Source organism: Gigantopelta aegis, chromosome 6 (genome assembly GCF_016097555.1).
Source record: "Gigantopelta aegis isolate Gae_Host chromosome 6, Gae_host_genome, whole genome shotgun sequence".
NCBI lineage: Eukaryota > Metazoa > Mollusca > Gastropoda > Neomphalida > Peltospiridae > Gigantopelta > Gigantopelta aegis.
The window spans coordinates 49,118,875-49,137,395 of NC_054704.1; the positions used below are offsets into that span (position 1 = coordinate 49,118,875).

The 18,521-nt window shown below is 35.8% G+C and overlaps 1 protein-coding gene across 2 annotated transcripts in view; it reads right to left on the minus strand.

The window, feature by feature from the left end:
* LOC121374922 (KICSTOR complex protein SZT2-like) overlaps window positions 1–18,521 on the minus strand; it is a 149,071-nt gene that overhangs the window by 125,819 nt on the left and 4,731 nt on the right. For both annotated transcript variants that reach the window (XM_041502063.1, XM_041502062.1), the window contains exons 3-18: window positions 17,530–17,706; window positions 16,078–16,155; window positions 15,542–15,634; window positions 14,323–14,454; window positions 13,420–13,573; window positions 12,660–12,886; window positions 11,852–11,994; window positions 8,969–9,123; window positions 8,678–8,774; window positions 6,708–6,842; window positions 6,113–6,268; window positions 4,992–5,057; window positions 4,040–4,243; window positions 3,235–3,546; window positions 2,379–2,612; window positions 472–550 (exon numbers count right to left, since the gene is read on the minus strand). In XM_041502063.1, coding sequence (XP_041357997.1) covers window positions 472–550; window positions 2,379–2,612; window positions 3,235–3,546; window positions 4,040–4,243; window positions 4,992–5,057; window positions 6,113–6,268; window positions 6,708–6,842; window positions 8,678–8,774; window positions 8,969–9,123; window positions 11,852–11,994; window positions 12,660–12,886; window positions 13,420–13,573; window positions 14,323–14,454; window positions 15,542–15,634; window positions 16,078–16,155; window positions 17,530–17,706 — 2,442 coding nt within the window. The remainder of the gene's footprint in view (window positions 1–471; window positions 551–2,378; window positions 2,613–3,234; window positions 3,547–4,039; window positions 4,244–4,991; window positions 5,058–6,112; window positions 6,269–6,707; window positions 6,843–8,677; window positions 8,775–8,968; window positions 9,124–11,851; window positions 11,995–12,659; window positions 12,887–13,419; window positions 13,574–14,322; window positions 14,455–15,541; window positions 15,635–16,077; window positions 16,156–17,529; window positions 17,707–18,521) is intronic.

The window sequence follows — 18,521 nt, forward strand, 5'->3', positions numbered from 1 at the left end:
CCAGTGGTAAAGTGTTCGCTTGATTCGCGGTCAGTTTGGTATCGATACCCCTCAGTGGGCCCATTGGGCTATTTCTTGCTCCAGCCAGTGCACCACGACTGGTACATCAAAGGTCGTGGTATGTGCTATCCTGTCTATGGGATGGTGCATATAAAAGATCAGTTGCTGCTAATCGAAAAGAGTAGCCCATGAAGTGGTGACAGCGGTTTTCCTCCCTCAATATCTGCGTGGTCCTTAGCCATATGTCCGACACCATATAACCGTAAATAAAATGTGTTGAGTGCGTCATTAAATAAACCATTTCCTTCTTTCAATTATTTTTGTGAAATTACACATTTTAAAAAATTTGCCTAAATTCTAAATGATGCCAAACATAGATAATTATTTAAACCTTTATTAAATTCACTTTATAAGTTAGTCTGTGTAACACAGACATTAGGTACTTACACCAGGAGCTATGAATCTACTTACCATCATATCAACTTCCAAAACCATGTTGACAATGCCAGACTTCGTGATTGCAAAGTGAAATCCTTCTTGAAGACGAATTCTTAAAAACAATAAAATAAACAAATACACTGCAGCTCAAATATATATTGGGAGTGGTAGAAACAAAATGTATAATTATATTATATGTACTGCAAAATAAATGAATATACACACATTAAAAAATAAAAATGCAGTTGTTTACTTGTGAGTGTAGGGTAAAAAAATAAAAGCTTAATACATAAACTGTAATACATAGAAAAATGTTTTAAAAATATTTTAACACATTAATGAATGATTTAGCACTTACTAACCAACCCATTTCAGTACTAAGTAAAAAATAAATAAAGTTTGTTTTGTTTAATGACACCACTAGAGCACACTGATTCATTAATCATCGGCTATTGGACGTCAAACATATGGTCATTTTGACACAGTCATAGAGAGGAAACCTGCTACATTTTTCCATTAGCAGCAAGGGATCTTTTATATATACCATCCCACAGACAGGATAGCACATACCACAGTCGCGGTGCACTGGCTGGAACGAGAAATAGCCCAATGGGCCCACTGATGGGCATCATGATTTGGCACCGTTACATTTGTAATAAAATGCTGCTTTAATACAATTCATAAAAGTTAAACATGATCTGTAACAGTGTATGATAAAGCAATACACACACAAAAATCTGCTCAATATTATGAGGCATTATGAAAAAAAAAAGTTAAAGGGTCATAACTCAAAAATGGGTATACTGTCATCATAGTCAGACTTGATCTGTAAGAGTACACGATAAAGACACAAACAAAACCTATAGTCCCCTCTGGTTGGACAGACAGACAGACAGACGGATGGTTTGTTTGTTTGTTTTGTTTAACAACACCACTAGAGCGCATTGATTTATTAATCATCAGCTATTGGATGTCAAACATTTAGTAATTTGAATATATAGTCTTAGAAAGGAAACCTGCTACATTTTTTCATTAGTAGCAAGGGATCTTTTATATGCACCATCCCACAGACAGGATAGCACATACTATAGCCTTTGATATACCAGTGGCAGTGCACAGACTGGATGGAGAAATAGCCCAATAGGCCCACAGATGGGGATCGATCACAAACCGACCATGCATCAAGTGAGTGCTTTACCCCTGTTCTACATCCTGCCCTCGATAGAAGGAAGAAAATGTTTTATTTAACAATGCACTCAACACATTTTATTTACGGTTATATGGCATCAGACATATGATTAAGGACCACACATATATTGAGAGAGGAAACCTGCTGTCGCCACTTCATGGGCTACTCTTTTCGATTAGCAGCAAGGGATCTTTTATATGCACCATCCCACAGACAGGATAACACATACCATGGCCTTTGATATACCAGTCATGGTGCACTGACTGGAGCGAGAAATAGCCCAATGGGCCCACCGACGGGGATCGATCCCAGACCGACCGCGCATCAAGCAAACGCTTTACCACTGGGCTACATCCTGCCCTCGATAGAAGAAAGGAAATGTTTTATTTAACGACGAACTCAACACATTTTATTTATGGTTATATGGCGTCGGACATATGGTTAAGGACCACACAGATAATGAGAGAGGAAACCTGCTGTCGCCATTTCATGGGCTACTCTTTTCAATTAGCAGCAAGGGATCTTTTATATGCACCATCCCACAGACAGGATATACCTGTGATATACCAGTCATGGTGCACTGGCTGGAGCAAGAAATAGCCCAATGGGCCCACAGATGGGAATCGATCACAAACCGATCATGCATCAAGCGAGTGCTCTACCACTGGGCTACATCCCGCCCTCAATAGAAGGACGGAGACAAAACCTATAGTCCCTGCAATTGAATGGGTAGGCTACTAATACTGTTTACTTTGCGAGAGTCATGAGAACCCGACTGATGGCCTGCATGTTGATGGTGCTCATCGAGTTCTTCTGGACGGACCACACCCAGCGTTTGTGGTTCAGGTAGCAGGACAGCATGTTGAACATGCTGGCCGCCGACTTGCTCGAACTTTTGATCTGCAGGTGAGAGTGATAACCAGACACCACGATGTCCTTGTTCGGGTCGTCCAGCAGAAGCATGTCTCGGGGCTGTCGCTCATATCTACAAAAGAAAAAGTTAAAAAAGTTAAAGTTTGTTTTGTTTAACAACAACGTTAGTGGATTGATTTATTAATCATCGGCTATTGGATGTCTAACATTTGATATACCAGTCGCAGTGCACTGGCTGGAAAACGAAAAATAGCCCAGTGGGGTAACTGACGGGGATCGATCCCAGACCAACCACGCATCAAAAAAGCACTTTACCACGAGGCTACATCTCTCCCTATCTCCGCATGAATGATTTGCTTAAAGTTTGTTTTATTTGACGACACCACTAGAGCACACTGATTTATTAATCATCGGCTATTGGATGTCAAACATTTGGTAATTTGAAATATAGTCTTCGAGAGGAAAGCCATTAAATTTTCCCATTAGTTGCAAGGTATCTATTATATGCACCATCCGACAGACAAAATAGCACATACAACGGCCTTGATATACTAGTCGTGGTGCACTGGCTGGAACGAGAAATAGGCCCACCGATGGGGATCGATCCCAGAATGACTGTGCATCAAGCGAGCGAGCACTTTACTACTGGGCTTTGTCTCAGGGAAGCAAGAATGACAGTTCTCATTAAACAGGTCACTGCCATATCATTATTTTCTTTATTTTCTTCACCATACCTGATAAATATCTTTTCCACAGGTTTCACAAGCACCGTACAACAGTGTATCTCTGACCAGTCTCGTAACAATGGCGGTTTTCTCACTGGAGAACTCTCAGCCTTTAAGTTCGGAGATCCCTTCACTTTGTCTGTTTTCTGCTGGCCGCGGGGAGGGAACTTGAGGTTCTGTATTTCACCCTGAAGCTGTTTCATCTGCTGTTCTCTGACTGATGCTGGAGTCCCACTGAGGAAGGCCAGTCGCAGGACCATGGATGGAGGTTTAGATGTCACTCGTAGGACGCAGAAAGACAATGGTGGTTTGTCAGCTTCACTGAAAGAATACAACAGTAAGGTGTTTGGTTACCAACTTTACAGATGAAAGAAAAGCCGATTATGTTTAATAACACTACTGGATGTCAAACATTTGATAATTGTGACATGTAGTCTCACAAGTAAATCTTTTACAGTTTGCCATTAGAAACAAAGGATCTTTCATTGCAATACAAATATTAATAGTGGCTCATATGATATAGCTCTAAAGAAGATTGCCCAAATAATATTATTTGGGAGACTAATATAATTATTTTTTAATATTTAAGTTGCCCAAATGGGACATTGGTCGCATTTGGCGACCGGCCACAGGCTGTTTCGAGCCCTGCTACTATATGTTTCTCTAAATTTCCAAACTGATGTACTACAGAAATAAACAATTAATGTTAGTTTATCAGTTAATAAGTTGGTTTTATACAAATTTTAATTTTATTCATTATAGTGTTAAAGGCCAATTGCTAGGTTCCCTTTTGATGCAAACGGGACTATCATACCTGTACAGCAGCTTGATGTACGAATGGTTTTCCATCAGGACAAATGTACTCCAGTTCCTGAGAGACAGGTTGAGAGAGGTGATGGCTTGGCGACACTGGATGTTGTTGAATCTACCACTGGAGTTGGGAATGTGAAGATACTTGGGCAGTGGCATGTCATGCTCCAGCACCAGCCCAATTCGGTGGGTGTGCATCCACTTTTGCCTTAAAAATGAAATACAAATTAGAGGCAGATAAAACATCTACCAGAGGCATCAACTCTTAAAGTAAAGTTTGGAGAACGAGAAATAGCCCAATGGGTTCACTGATGGTTAATGATTCTACACCAATTGTGCATCAAGCAAATACTTTACCACTGGGCTACATCTCTCCGTATCTCTACATCAATGATTTGCTTAAAGTTTGCTAAAACAAATTTGATTTATTAATCATCGGCTATTGGATGTCAAACATTTGGTAATTCTGACATATAGTCTTAGAGAGAAAACAAGCTACACTTTTTCATTACTAGCAAGAAATCTTTTATATGCACCATCTTACAAAAAGAATAGCACTTAAAACAGCCTACCAGTAATAGTGCACTGGCTGGAACGAGTAATAGTCCAATGAGTCCATCGACGGGGATAAATCCTAGACCAAGCGCTTTATCCCATCCCAATGAGAGAGGAATACCCACTGCTGCCACACAATGGGCTACTCTTTTCGATTAGCAGAAAGAGTCTTTTATATGCATTATCCCCACAGACAGGATAGTATATACCATGTCCTTTATTACACCAGTTGTGGTGCACTGGCTGGAACAAGAAATAGCCCAATGGGCCCACCAATGGGAATCAATCCTAGACAGACCATGCATCAGGTGACTGCTTTACCACTGGGCCACATCCAGTGTTTTAATAAGGTCTGAGATAAAGATGACATGGACTGAAATTCTTTCAATGAAGAACCTTACCAAATATTGGTATCCAACATGATCACTGGTTTCCAGAAAGAAGCAAACTGAGCAAGGACAGTGTCTCTGGAACAAACAACAATATTTGTCACATATGGAATAATAAATAACATACATTCAATTAGTAAATACATGAGGAAATACCTAAATAGTTTAATTATACTGCCCAACAAACCTGGACAAAATAGAATTCTATTTTAATTTTATTTTATATCACTCTGTATTTATTATGTAATAGTTTTAATAGAGAAAAGTCCATCTAAAACAACCATACATTCTTTGTTAAAAAACAGATGAGAAAGAAGAAAAAGACCATCTAATTTAACAAGAGGCCTATGGGGCCTGAATAACTCATCTGGTATTTAACTATACGTCTGAAAAATGAACCATAGTAATAACAATTTATTACAGATGGTCATCTGATGACCACTAATTTGACATTAACCAATAAATGATCCACTTTTTTAAATTTGGTCTCAAAAATAACAACACATGCAGGGCCTTGAGAGCATCATTTGGGCCATATTCAGTTGAAACCTGCCCGGTGGAAAAAGTCGAAAATGTCTCAGACAATCAGAGGTCAGGGTGGCCATTTTGGATCTTGAATCGGCCAAAAAATAACAACACTTTTTTACTGTTTTGTTGAAATTGGTCTCATAGGATGTGAGAAGTAAAAAATGTGCCAAGACGGTCATCTTGGATTTCAAAGAGGCTCGAAAAATAACAACACTTGATCAGATCTATGAGAGGATCATTTTTACTAAGTTTTATTGAAATTTGCCTGTTGGAAAAATTGTCTAGGTTAAGAGGCCAGGGTGTACATCTTGGATTTTTAAAAATCATTAATATGTCTATTAGTTTTTGGAGCATGCCTTAGAGGAATTGTATCAAGTTTCAGAACAATTCAATCAAAACTGAAGGAGAACATAGACTTTAAAGGACAGTTGATGGATGGATGGATAGATGGATGGATGGATGAATGGATGGATGAATGAATGGATGGACATACAGACAAATTGACAGCAGAAAAACTTTGCTAACGAATGTCATAGCGGAGCTATAAAGACAGAATATATAGCTGAAAGCTACCAATTATGGTCAATAAATAACTGGATACTTACTTTGTACTCAGCTGAGAGTTAAGAGCTGGTGTCTGCGAGTTCTGCGACAAGTAGAACAGAGGTATTCCAATCTTTATACTCTCTGGTATTTTGTAGTAGACAGGGTTTGTAAAGAAAGACTGTAGATGAGCCAACAACTGGTCAGTCTCTCGAATGCTGTGAAACACAAAGGGAAAAAATCTATTTTTTTAAATACACTGAAGAGGCAAAGATAATTTAACAAGAAAACGACAACTTTAAAATCACTCTAGATAATAAATCAAACAAAATTACCTCATTATAAATGTAGCATTTGTTGAAGGTATCCCCAAAGATCTCATTAAACTGATCATGAATTTTAACTACAAGTTAACCAAATGTGCTAATTTTTAAACTTATTTAAAAGTAAGTAGCTATCTTACAGTAATAAAAACATATAGTGAAATTAAAACTTTAAAAGTAATTAAAGACAATAATTACTGTCTGTAAGTTTTTAACATTTTAGATTTATTACAGGTATGTATCAATTATTGTTAGCATGTTTGTGTGAATACATGTGTATGTGTGTACGTTAATTGATGCATGGTAGATGTCTATACCAGTGTCTATCACATACCCTTGTAGAGTCTGCCAGAATCTCTTTACGTTGATAGTCCTGTATGGGCTCTTGAAAACATTTTGATTCGCGCATGTTATTTCATGCTGAAATTCATAATTTCCTTCCATCCAGATCTCTATTGATGTTTGCTGACTGAAAAATAATAAACATTAATACACACAACTTAATTTATAGAATTACAAAACAAAAACAAAACATGTCATGGAATTATTTTATTCACATTCATCCTTAAAACAAGTACAGTGGACTATATACCTAAAACAACACAAACTGAACAGACTAATAGAATCTATCACCGTTGTGAGGTATAGATAAGGCAATTCCAACCTTAAAACAAGTACAGTGGACTATATACCTAAAACAACACAAACTGAACAGACTAATAGAATCTATCACCGTTGTGAGGTATAGATAAGGCAATTCCAACCTTAAAACAAGTACAGTGGACTATATACCTAAAACAACACAAACTGAACAGACTAATAGAATCTATCACCGTTGTGAGGTATAGATAAGGCAATTCCAACCTTAAAACAAGTACAGTGGACTATATACCTAAAACAACACAAACTGAACAGACTAATAGAATCTATCACCGTTGTGAGGTATAGATAAGGCAATTCCAACCTTAAAACAAGTACAGTGGACTATATACCTAAAACAACACAAACTGAACAGACTAATAGAATCTATCACCGTTGTGAGGTATAGATAAGGCAATTCCAACCCGAGGGACAAAAACATTTTTTCACAAGGGTTGGAAATGCCTTATCTATACCTCAGAACAGTGATTGATTCTTTTTCTTGCCCATTTAATTACAGTAATAAAACATTAATTTTGTAAGCTACGGTTTATTGTAGAACGATTCATAAACATTTCACCTACAAACTCCTTTACACGGAAAAATATAGTCCACATTATGCAACTACATAAAAATGTCACAACTTACTAATAAATATAAAGTTGAAAATATTAATTTTTTAAAATATTTTAAAAACAATGATACAACGTTATTTGGCAAACAGAATTCTGAAAAAAAAAGAGTTATGACGTCAATCATTGTAAACATGAGTTAGAACGTGAAGCGTATGTAGAAATTGTCTAGCCGTCGGGTTGGACAGATTTATTTAGCCCTGAGGTCAGACATATTTTTCTATCACTGTGCAAAAGCTGGATAACCCTGTCCACTGGGCAAGACTAAACATTGTTTTATTGATTAAAGTCACATAAAGCAGGAATATATATTCATGGTTGGTGTGAATTCAGTGTCGAGATGAAAAGCAATGGTTTTGCACTGCAACACTAAACATCATTCTCCTAATGACGTTCTGATTGAAGATTTCCACTTCTGTTACCTGTAGTAAACCATTTCCTTCAATTCTGGTTGACAAACCAAACATTCTAGTGCAATACTGAATCACCAAAACCAAATCATTAATAAATCTACTCAGATAACAAAGAAACCCATGGTATTAAATATCTGGCCTGCCATAAACCTTTTTTTTGGTACATTTGGTACATTATAGGTGTAACTATAATACAAGTTTCAGAGATCTAGGACTTATAATTTGTGAGAAACTGATCTAAACACGAATCTTTAAAATAAAACTTCAATGCCAAAGTTGATACCGCCATCGGAAAAGTAATACCTATATCTCGCCTTTTAACTTTGTAAAGGTAAAATAAAAAACAATGACCATCAGGCTTTCTGCCAGAAAATAATTTGAGGGTACATAATAAAAAAACCCTCAAATCTTTTGAAACTGGACACTGCATTTCATGTACTTAGACAAAGTTTAAACAGCAATTATCTTACTATAATCTTTCAAAAAAAAAAACCCACACATAAAAACTCTAAAAATTATTTTCCAAGATTTTAAGATACATAGTTTTACACTTTGGACCCTCTGGCCGAAACATTGACCATGTACATGTATTACAGTTCAATCAGTGTAGAAATACTTACTGACTGCTGTTGAGAGGCCAGGCAGACACAGCGTAGTATTCTATTCTGGTGTAATCTCTCCACGGCAAAACAAGCTTCACCTCCAGCTGGCTTCCATCTGAACAACAAACAAGCATTCATCACCATCATTGTTAAGAAGACAACGTATTTGGAAAACAATATTATTTAACTCTTTGCTTGATGCTACAAAGACAAGAGGACTTTCTACTCCTTGATCTATGACATATTAGCGCAGCAAAATAAGTGTGTAATATAGAGAACCAATTTTCAACACAGCACTAGTTAACAAACCTTTGGTGACAGCAATTTCCTTAATGGTGTATCCCTCACGGAGTCGCACCCACAGCACACTGGCCATGTTTGCAGGAACAATTTTCTCCAGGTGTTTCTTCCTCACCTGGTCTGCCACGAAGCTTCGGCCCTCTAGAGGATGGCCATACAGCAGTCTACAGAATACAAGTAGTCGTATGGAATTATATGAAAAATAACTTAAATGGCTGTCATTTATAGATGATTAGATTGTTGTAAAGTTAAAAGTTTTTGTTTTCTTTAATGACACCACTAGAGCATATTGATGTATTAAACATCGGCTTTTGGATGTCAAAAGATTGTTGTAAAATTCATAAATGCTATAAGAATGTTAGGTCCTACAAAAAAGTTTGTTTTATTTAACGACGCCGCTAGAGCACATTGATTTTTTATCTTATCATCGGCTATTGGACGTCAAACATATGGTCATTCTGACACTGTTTTTAGAGGAAACCCGCTGTCGCCACATAGGCTACTCTTTTTACGACAGGCAGCATGGGATCTTTTATTTGCGCTTCCCACAGGCAGGATAGCACAAACCATGGCCTTTGTTGAACCAGTTATGGATCACTGGTCGGTGCAAGTGGTTTACACCTACCCATTGAGCCTTGCAGAGCACTCACTCAGGGTTTGGAGTCGGTATCTGGATTAAAAATCCCATGCCTCGACTGGGATCCGAACCCAGTACCTACCAGCCTATAGACCGATGGCCTGCCACGACGCCACCGAGGCCGGTAGGTCCTACAAATGCATATTAAATAGAAACTATTTCTAATAATCTTTTGTAACAATCTGCAACATAAAACCTTAATACTAGGCTGCACTTGGTACTTAAAAGTTTTACACAAGCACCATTTAACAATCTGCATGGTTCATGCTTTTACATATTAATTTAATATTAAATGTAAAACCATATTAGCAAGTGTTTTGTAATGACATGGAGTGCCCATGTCAAAGTAATGAAAACCTGTTCAATTTCATTTTTCTTGAGATGTTCTAAAGTTCTAAGATTGCTAAATACATAGCTATACTTATTAACCTGTGTACATGCACCTGTCCTTCCTTTTTGTTCATATTCTTTTGAATATAATATATTTCCTTCCTCTGTTTAAATAAACAGTTATGTAATATAGTCGCCACATATATTGCATGCATATACAGTCAACTCCACTTATTTGCACATCGGTTTATAGCATAATTCGGTTAATCGACTATTTTCACCCAACACGGAACCATTTGCCCTTATAACACTACAAAACATCCGGTTAATTGCACAGACTACAGGCTATATATCGGTTATTTGCACATATAAATAACAATTTTTTTGTTTTTTTTGGTGCTAAATTAATGTCACAAATGACTGAGAATGTCTATCAAACTTTGGCAAAAAAACTCAAATAAATCACCGATTAATCTGTTTTGTTTGAGCTCACTGTGTGGTAAGCCGACTGTAAGTGTAATCGCTGTTTACAGAGTCGACGTGTGACATGCAAATGAGATGGTGTGCACGTTACTACTGGCGAATCACAATACCCGACTACAAGATTTAAGAATGACATAATTAAGTTGAATAAACCTAAGACCTAATGTTTTGTTTGCAATATATTGCTGTTAATCAGAGGCCATCTCAATAACAAGTAACTCTCCGACTATTATTTTTAGAAGTACTGCCTGTGCGCTTGTACGCATGCGCACTCAACTATTGAGGCCCTATTCGATTGACGTGTTCAGGACAATCATTGTTCTGTATCAATTATTACGTTATGTTGAGAAGCCTTGTTAATAATTAAAAGATTACAGATCAATCGTCCTAGGCGGTTATGTTTTTAATAAATGTGACCGAGAAAGGGTTGTTGTTCACTTATTCATTAGATGCAGTGTACGCTATATCTGTTAAACGCAAAAGAAACGATTTATCACTTGCTTCCCGGAAAATGTAGCGGAAAAAAAAAAGACTGGTGGGGGAGGTCGTCAAAAAAACAAACATAACAAAGACCGTTATTTATGGATCGTCCCTAAGTTTCTGCTATATTGTTAGACACCAATCAGTCGGACCTCACCATGAAGGTCAGTCAATTGTGTTAGACCGGTCATGCATGCAATGCAGACTGCTGGAACTGATAACGACTCACTAGCCGAGCTTAACTTTAATTGCTTAACTATAGCAAAGTCATTATTTGGGGATCACAAATAATACCAAAGCTTGCCGTATCTTTTGGGATGGAAAGAACACCATACCAGCAAATGCATACAAGTTCACGTAATTCTATTCGGTCAATCAACAGCCCGGTAATTCCGGAAACTGACGTCATTTTGTAAACACGTGCACCGATGAAACGTGAACTTTTTGATGGTTCTGTTGTTTCAAGTTTATCTCATTAACTACATGGCTAATACACTTTGTTTACACTAGTGGATGGTCAGTGGGGTTTTTTTTAATGCACAAAGTTTGTGTTTTTAGAAAACGACGCCAGTTTGTGTTTTTAGAAAACGACGCCCAGTGACGGACGTTGTTGGTTTTTTAGAAAATGATTTCTGGTCTGGCAGATTAAAACAAAAACGCCATGCTAATTATATATATCGATAGATATATTTTTTTACATTTATATATATCTAACTGCATGTGACATGTGTTAACTGTAATAGTTCCGGTATGAAGTACCGCATTATGCTAGACTGTCTCCCATGCCACTTTGTAGTTGGATGGCTGTTACAAAGTGAAAGTCGGTACTCTATTGGTTAATCGACTAACCCGGTTAATTGCACAAAATCGAGCAGCACCGAGGGTATGCAAATAAGCGGGTTTGACTGTATATAGGAGAGGGCCTCTTAGTTAGTTAATATGTTTTCAATCAATCAATTGACCTGTGTATCCATGCAAGCGATCCTGGAACGCCCGTGTCACTCTGGTATGTGAGCTCATACTTAAACCCTTCCAAGCCTTTCTGGAAGTTCCAGAAATACATCGCTTTGTGGTAGACATTTGGTTCCATGCTGTCACTTGGCTCCTGAAAGGAAATTAAAGATGATATTTTTTTCCTACAAAGGATTTGATGTACAAGTGTTTGTTACCAGTTATTATCCACATTGTTTAAAAAAAAAAAAAACAGTGATGGAAGCATATGATATCATATAATATACAACTTGGTGAGAAAGGCTCTACAGAACATTCTCAATGAAAGTTAAAGTTTGATTTGTTTTACGACTTCACTAGAGCATTGATTAATTAATCATCAGCTATTGGATGTCCAACATTTGCTAATTTTGATGTATAGTCTTGGAGAGGAAACCTGCTACATTTTTCTCCATTAGTACAAAGGGATGTTTTATAGGATACAACCCACAGACAAGATACATGTAGCATATAACATGGCCTTTGAATTCTCAATGAGAACTGTATTAAATAAATGGGTCTAAATTCCATGACTTTCCTTGCTTTTTTAAAAGACATTTTCTGCGATTGTTTTTGCTTAGGATACTGAAGAATGTTTCTGCAATCATCAACACAATCCAATGATTATTTCCAAGAATAATACATACAACAATCTGTTACTTGTTTCCTACATTTTGTACTTTGTACATAACTCAAGCAATCTTTATATGTTTAACAGTTAGACATCCAATAGATGATCATGCACAGCCTTTTATTTTTCTGCCCTTCCGAAGTGTTTACCAATTTGGGAAGAGTTCCAAAATAAGCTCCAAAAGTGGCCGTTGCTATGAACTGCATCAGCTGTATGTGTGGTACGTGTCCAAACTGGTGATGCAAGCAGCAGGCGCCCGCACTGCCGATCTTGAAGAACGAGCAGGCGATGGTGCTCTTACGAAGCTGGGACAACAGAGACTCCAACAGGCTGGCATCGGGCAGAGCGACCATGTTGTCCGAGATCACAACCATCGCTGAAACAAGGAACAAAAACGAACAAATGAATGAATGACTGAACAAGTTAAAACGAAGAGAAAGACAAAACCATGTCGGCGGTTTGAAGAAAGTTGAGTTAGTTATACTGTATTATACTTATATTATTTTGATTATTTCATAGCGTTAATCATACAAGTCACTGTGTGTGGTGGTTTAAATGAATGAATGAATGAATGAATGAATGAATGAATTTATTAATTAATTTTTGAACACTAATGCACGAAAAATACATTAGCTATTGGGTATGGAACACAAGTAACAAAAACATGCCTAATTTAATGGGAGTAAAACAAACATCACCAAAGAGAAATTAATGTAAAACCTTTGAAATGTAGCCAGTAAAAACAAAATATATATATTTTTAGATTAAATATCAAATCCACCAACAACAAAAAATGGGTGGGAGAAAAATCAGGGTTTATTATTTTGAAATTGCAACAACAGGTAAAATCTTTAAATTTTGCATATATATATGGGACTCTTTATGACATCCCATAGAACAAACACTCACCAGCACTTGAGTTTTCGGGAAGCAGCTGCAAGGCCAATATTCCGTATCTCAGTAAGTTGACGAAGGCCGCCTCCGGTCCAAATATCAAGTCTTCTTTCATCATATCGGTTCTGTCTTCAGAATCTTCTGGGGTGTCAACAAACTTCATAGTCTCCTGCAAGATTTAAAATTAACAACCTCTCAATCAGCCACCTAAATGTATCAAACAGACTGTCCAGCACACCCTTATGAAGAAGTAGGACAAAAGTAGGAACGAAAATATATAAAAAGTAGGACAAAAGTAGGAAAATAGAAGGACAAAGTAGGACAAAAGTATGACTGAAACAGTATGTAGCAACATTAATCATACTCATACTGGGAAAATGAATGTTAAATCCAAAAAATGGTATTACTGAGAAAACACTTTTAAATTGTGTTCCATTTACTATATTTTCAATTATATCCAAAATAACATGAATCTTATATAGTGGTCAGTTAATTGAAATATCTCAAGGCATTGAAAAAAGACCATACGGAAAACTATATGTGGGACAAATGGACAGACAGAAGGATGGAGATGAAACCTATAGTCCCCTCCGGTTGGACAGAAATAAAATCTCATCTCACACTGTATTTCATGGCGTAAATTTAATATGTTGAAATTATGTGGTGCGAAAATTGGAAAATAATCTTGCTTAAAAAAAACAAAAAAACAAAAACTGTTGACTTTATAATAACAAAAGGAATATGTTCACTTTAACAGCAATTTGCAGCATTTTGAAACAAAATAATAGGTATTTTGAAGATATAGTAGGAAAACTGGGAAAAAGACTAAAAACTAGGAAAAAGTAAGAAAACTAGAATCGATGGACACACACACCTTTTCAACAGGTGTATAAGAAAAATATTTTATACGGTACATACTGCCTGAGACATATCGAGAATTTTGGTGAAGGTGTGAGACAGCTCATGTTCAAAGGCAGACAACTCCTTCTGAACTATCTCGAGAAACAAGTCCACACTGTCCTGGGTCACCAGCATTCCCTGGATCAAGACCTGAAAAATCATATACATTTAAGGCATGACGTGATACAAATGTAGTTAAAAGGTTTTTTTTGTTTAACAACACCACTAGAGCACATTGATATATTAATCATTGGCTATCATATAGTCTTAGAGAGGAAACCCGCAACATTTTTTCATTAGTAGCAAGGGATCTTTTATATGCACCATCCCATAGACAGGATAGCACATACCACACCCTTTGATATACCAGTCGTGGTGCACTGGCTGGATCGAGAAATAGCCCAATGGGCTCACCGATGGGCATCAATCCCAAACCGACCGTGCATCAAGCGAGTGCTTTACCACTGGACTATGTCCCACCCCTGATGTAATAATGTAAATAATCCAACAAACTGTACATAACTGTATAAGCTAAACACATGAAAATCTACACTTTTCTAGACTATCATTTAGCGAAACAATTTTCACTAGTCTTAAAATAATACCACGCATACACAAGATGCATGTACACACACACACACACACACAGACAGGCACATATAAGCATACACATACATATATACATGTAAAAACAAATATACATACATACATGTAAAAACAAATACACACTTTGTTTTCTGAAAATAAAATTCAAAAGATTATTGAATTCTTTTTATTAGCAATATACAGTGAAACTCCTCTAAACCAGACCCCTTTGGGACAAAGTAAAAAGTCCAGTTTTAACAGTTATTCGGTTTAGAGAGGTTCTCTTCTGCACAATTACTTAAAAAGGGACCATGAAAAACATCCAGTTTTCAGTGAATTCCGGTTTACAGAAGGTCCTGTTTTGAGAGGTTTCAATGTACCATTGAAAGATTTAAAAGCCAAATGAAAAGCACAGTTAAAGCTGTTTTTACAAACATTTAATATAAAAATAAAGGTTAGTTTAGTCTCAAAGCACTAAATAAAATGCAATCAGACATTGCAAAAAATGGCAATGTTCACCATGTGACAATCATATGGCAATTGCCAGTGTTCATGAATCTGTGATGAGTTACCCCCCTTGGTAAAAAGTATAATATATTTCTAAATTTAAATAAGATTTTGATATACGATGCAAAAACAGTGGAATAAATACCTGGTTTGTCTTGGACAAGACCAATGGAGTTTGAACAACCACTGTAACATATAACTCTGGGCACATAACAATGGAACTGCCAGGGATTTGAAACTACAAAGAAAATAATATTAATACATGACAAAATTACCCCAGTGGCCCTATTACATTTGTAAAGGTATAATCACAAATTTTATTAATTATACAAAATAATGAATTTTAATGGATCTTAATGATTGCAGTATGATTTTTTGTTTTTAATGGAATCAAGAGTTTAAAATCTTCAAAATGTTTGATGAACAATACACAAATTTACACTGAAAAGAACCAGAAATTTCAAACTATAATATTTATCTCAAAAATGTAAAGATATAAAAACAAATAATGGAAAATATGATTTAATTATTATGGTACTAACAATAACAATATATGAACAGTTTACAAAGATTCCCAACAAATATTAAAAATTCAACTTCTTTGCCTTGCTTTAAATTAAGACCGAGTAATGAATATGTAAGGTTTGCATACTAATGTTGTTATACAATTACAGCACTTACTGGCTTAACAAGTCCATTCATGCATTCCGACACTGTCAGCATCAACTCATCATATATAACACATCCTTCCGAGATATTCTGAAACACAGAAATTGAGTCAGATATATTTTACACCCTTCCTGTGATCAGAATAACATTAAAGAAAGACAGTTAAATAAGACAAATATTTACAGTAACAAATATTGTTAAAACCCAATCTATGATGAATGCCGTATGTATATATCATATATTATGAACAGATTTTATTTTAACTTTCTGATCATGGCGAGATATCTAGTCCGATGACATACTGTATAAAGTGCATTCCCCAATTCATATTTCCCGCCATTTTGCACACGGCACTCATCAGAAATAATAATAGAATAACAGAAAATAGATTAATTGAGAGTTTAAAAGCTTAGTTTTTCAATGCTAAAATACCTGACGAATATTTAGTTGAAAAATTATTTTCTGCAAGTATTTTCGCTGGACAACAATGGCGGAATGTTGCTGTCATTTTGAGGAATTGAAAATCGATTCTAACAGCTAATTTGATCATAAATTCACAAAATATTGGAATATGAATCATAGTTTGTTTCCAAAAAAATGTGGTCAGGAAAACATAGTGATTGAGACTAATGGCTGTAAATACCTAACAACTAATCCAAACTGGTCATAAGTAAGGACAGCTTTATCAATTTCGTGCACATTTTAAAACCAAATTAACTGATCAAAAATATAATAACAATTTGAAAAAAACATGAAAATAGTATTTACCTTTTCACATATGAACATTATTTTACATATTTATAAAACATTTAAGTGAAAATATGTGAATAAGAGTTATAAACTTGTACCCACTCAACTTGTTTTTTGTCAAAAATTAATCCAGTAATCTGAAGGTTAACGAACCATTTTAAGAAAAGGTAAATATTAATTTTAAACTTTTTATAAATAGGGTTAAATAATAACTACCAAAAGTAGAAAATAACCCAGTTATGCTTGTTTTTGAATGGTTCTGTCATTCAGATTACCAAAAATACAAGATTAGATAGAAACTAAACCAGTTATGCATGTTTTTGAATGGTTTTATAATTCAGCTTACCAAAAATATAAGATTAGATAGAAATTAACCCAGTTATGCGTGTTTTTTAATAGTTTTGTCATTCAGATTACCACAAATATAAGATTGAATTGAAATTAACCCACTTACATGACATTGTATGCATGTTTTTGAATGCTTTTATCATTCACATTACCAAAAATACAAGAGTAGATAGAAATTAGACATTAACCTTGTTATGAATGTTTTTGATTGGTTTTTATCATTCACATTACCAAAAATACAAGATTAGATAGAAATTAATCTAGTAAACTATGTTTTTAAATGTTATTTTTCATTCAGATGATTAAAAACACAAGATTAGATAGAAATTAACCTAGTTTAAGTTATGCATGTTTTTCTCAACCTACCACAGAAATGATGGATGGGCTGAGATCGAGAGCGAAAACCATCTTGTAGCGTGAAGCCAGGAAGGTGACAATGGTGTTGGAGGCCACATACACGCTGTAGGTTTTGTCTGGGTCTAGATGCATGCCCTCCTCCGTAGGGACCACTGACACCACGGACAACTCTTCTGAGACATCGCCCTAAAATAACACAGCAAAATGGGATGTGTTTTAATACATTTATTAGTGTTTTCACTAGCGTATTTTAGGTTGGTGCGGTGCCATGCTGCAAAAGTCTAGTGCCATTTTGCCCTAATAAGCACACCATCAACGCTATTCTACCCAAAGATTAAACAAGCCTTTTTTGGCAGTTAATACTAAAATTAATTAGAAAACACCCAGATTACAGTTTTGCAACTAATTAGAAAACGATTATCTACCACTGTCAATTTAAATTTAACAGCAACCCACAAATGAAAGACACCCCAACACAAAAATACACATCGGTTATTGGGTGAGTAACCAACAAGTGCAATTTACCTTCTTTTTTTTTTTGCATAAAAAATTGGACTGAAAATGGTGAAAATGCCGCCAAAATGTTTAAAGTCTACCATGCCGTGACACATTTCTTGGGAAAACACTATTTATGAAATATGTAAAATGCTTCAATTAAATACAATTTTAGTTTTGTTTTAAATTATTATAACAAATCCACTGGAATGTTATTTTAGAGGATCTGATTATCCAGTGCTTCACAACAGGTTTATCAGATCTGTGCTATCTTGAAAAGTGAATAATGAAGATCTTCTCAAAGATGTTAGACAAAGTGTTATAAACAAAGAGCAACAAGCATTCTGAGAGTACTGCTAATGCAGTACATGTCCCCTACCAGACCCAACAAATGTTCTTATCTTCCAAGCAATAACACTGTGAAAAATGGCAAATTGCCATGAAAGTCAAACTTGATCTGTAGCAGTACATGATAAAGCTATACACCCAATTTTAGCTCAATATCT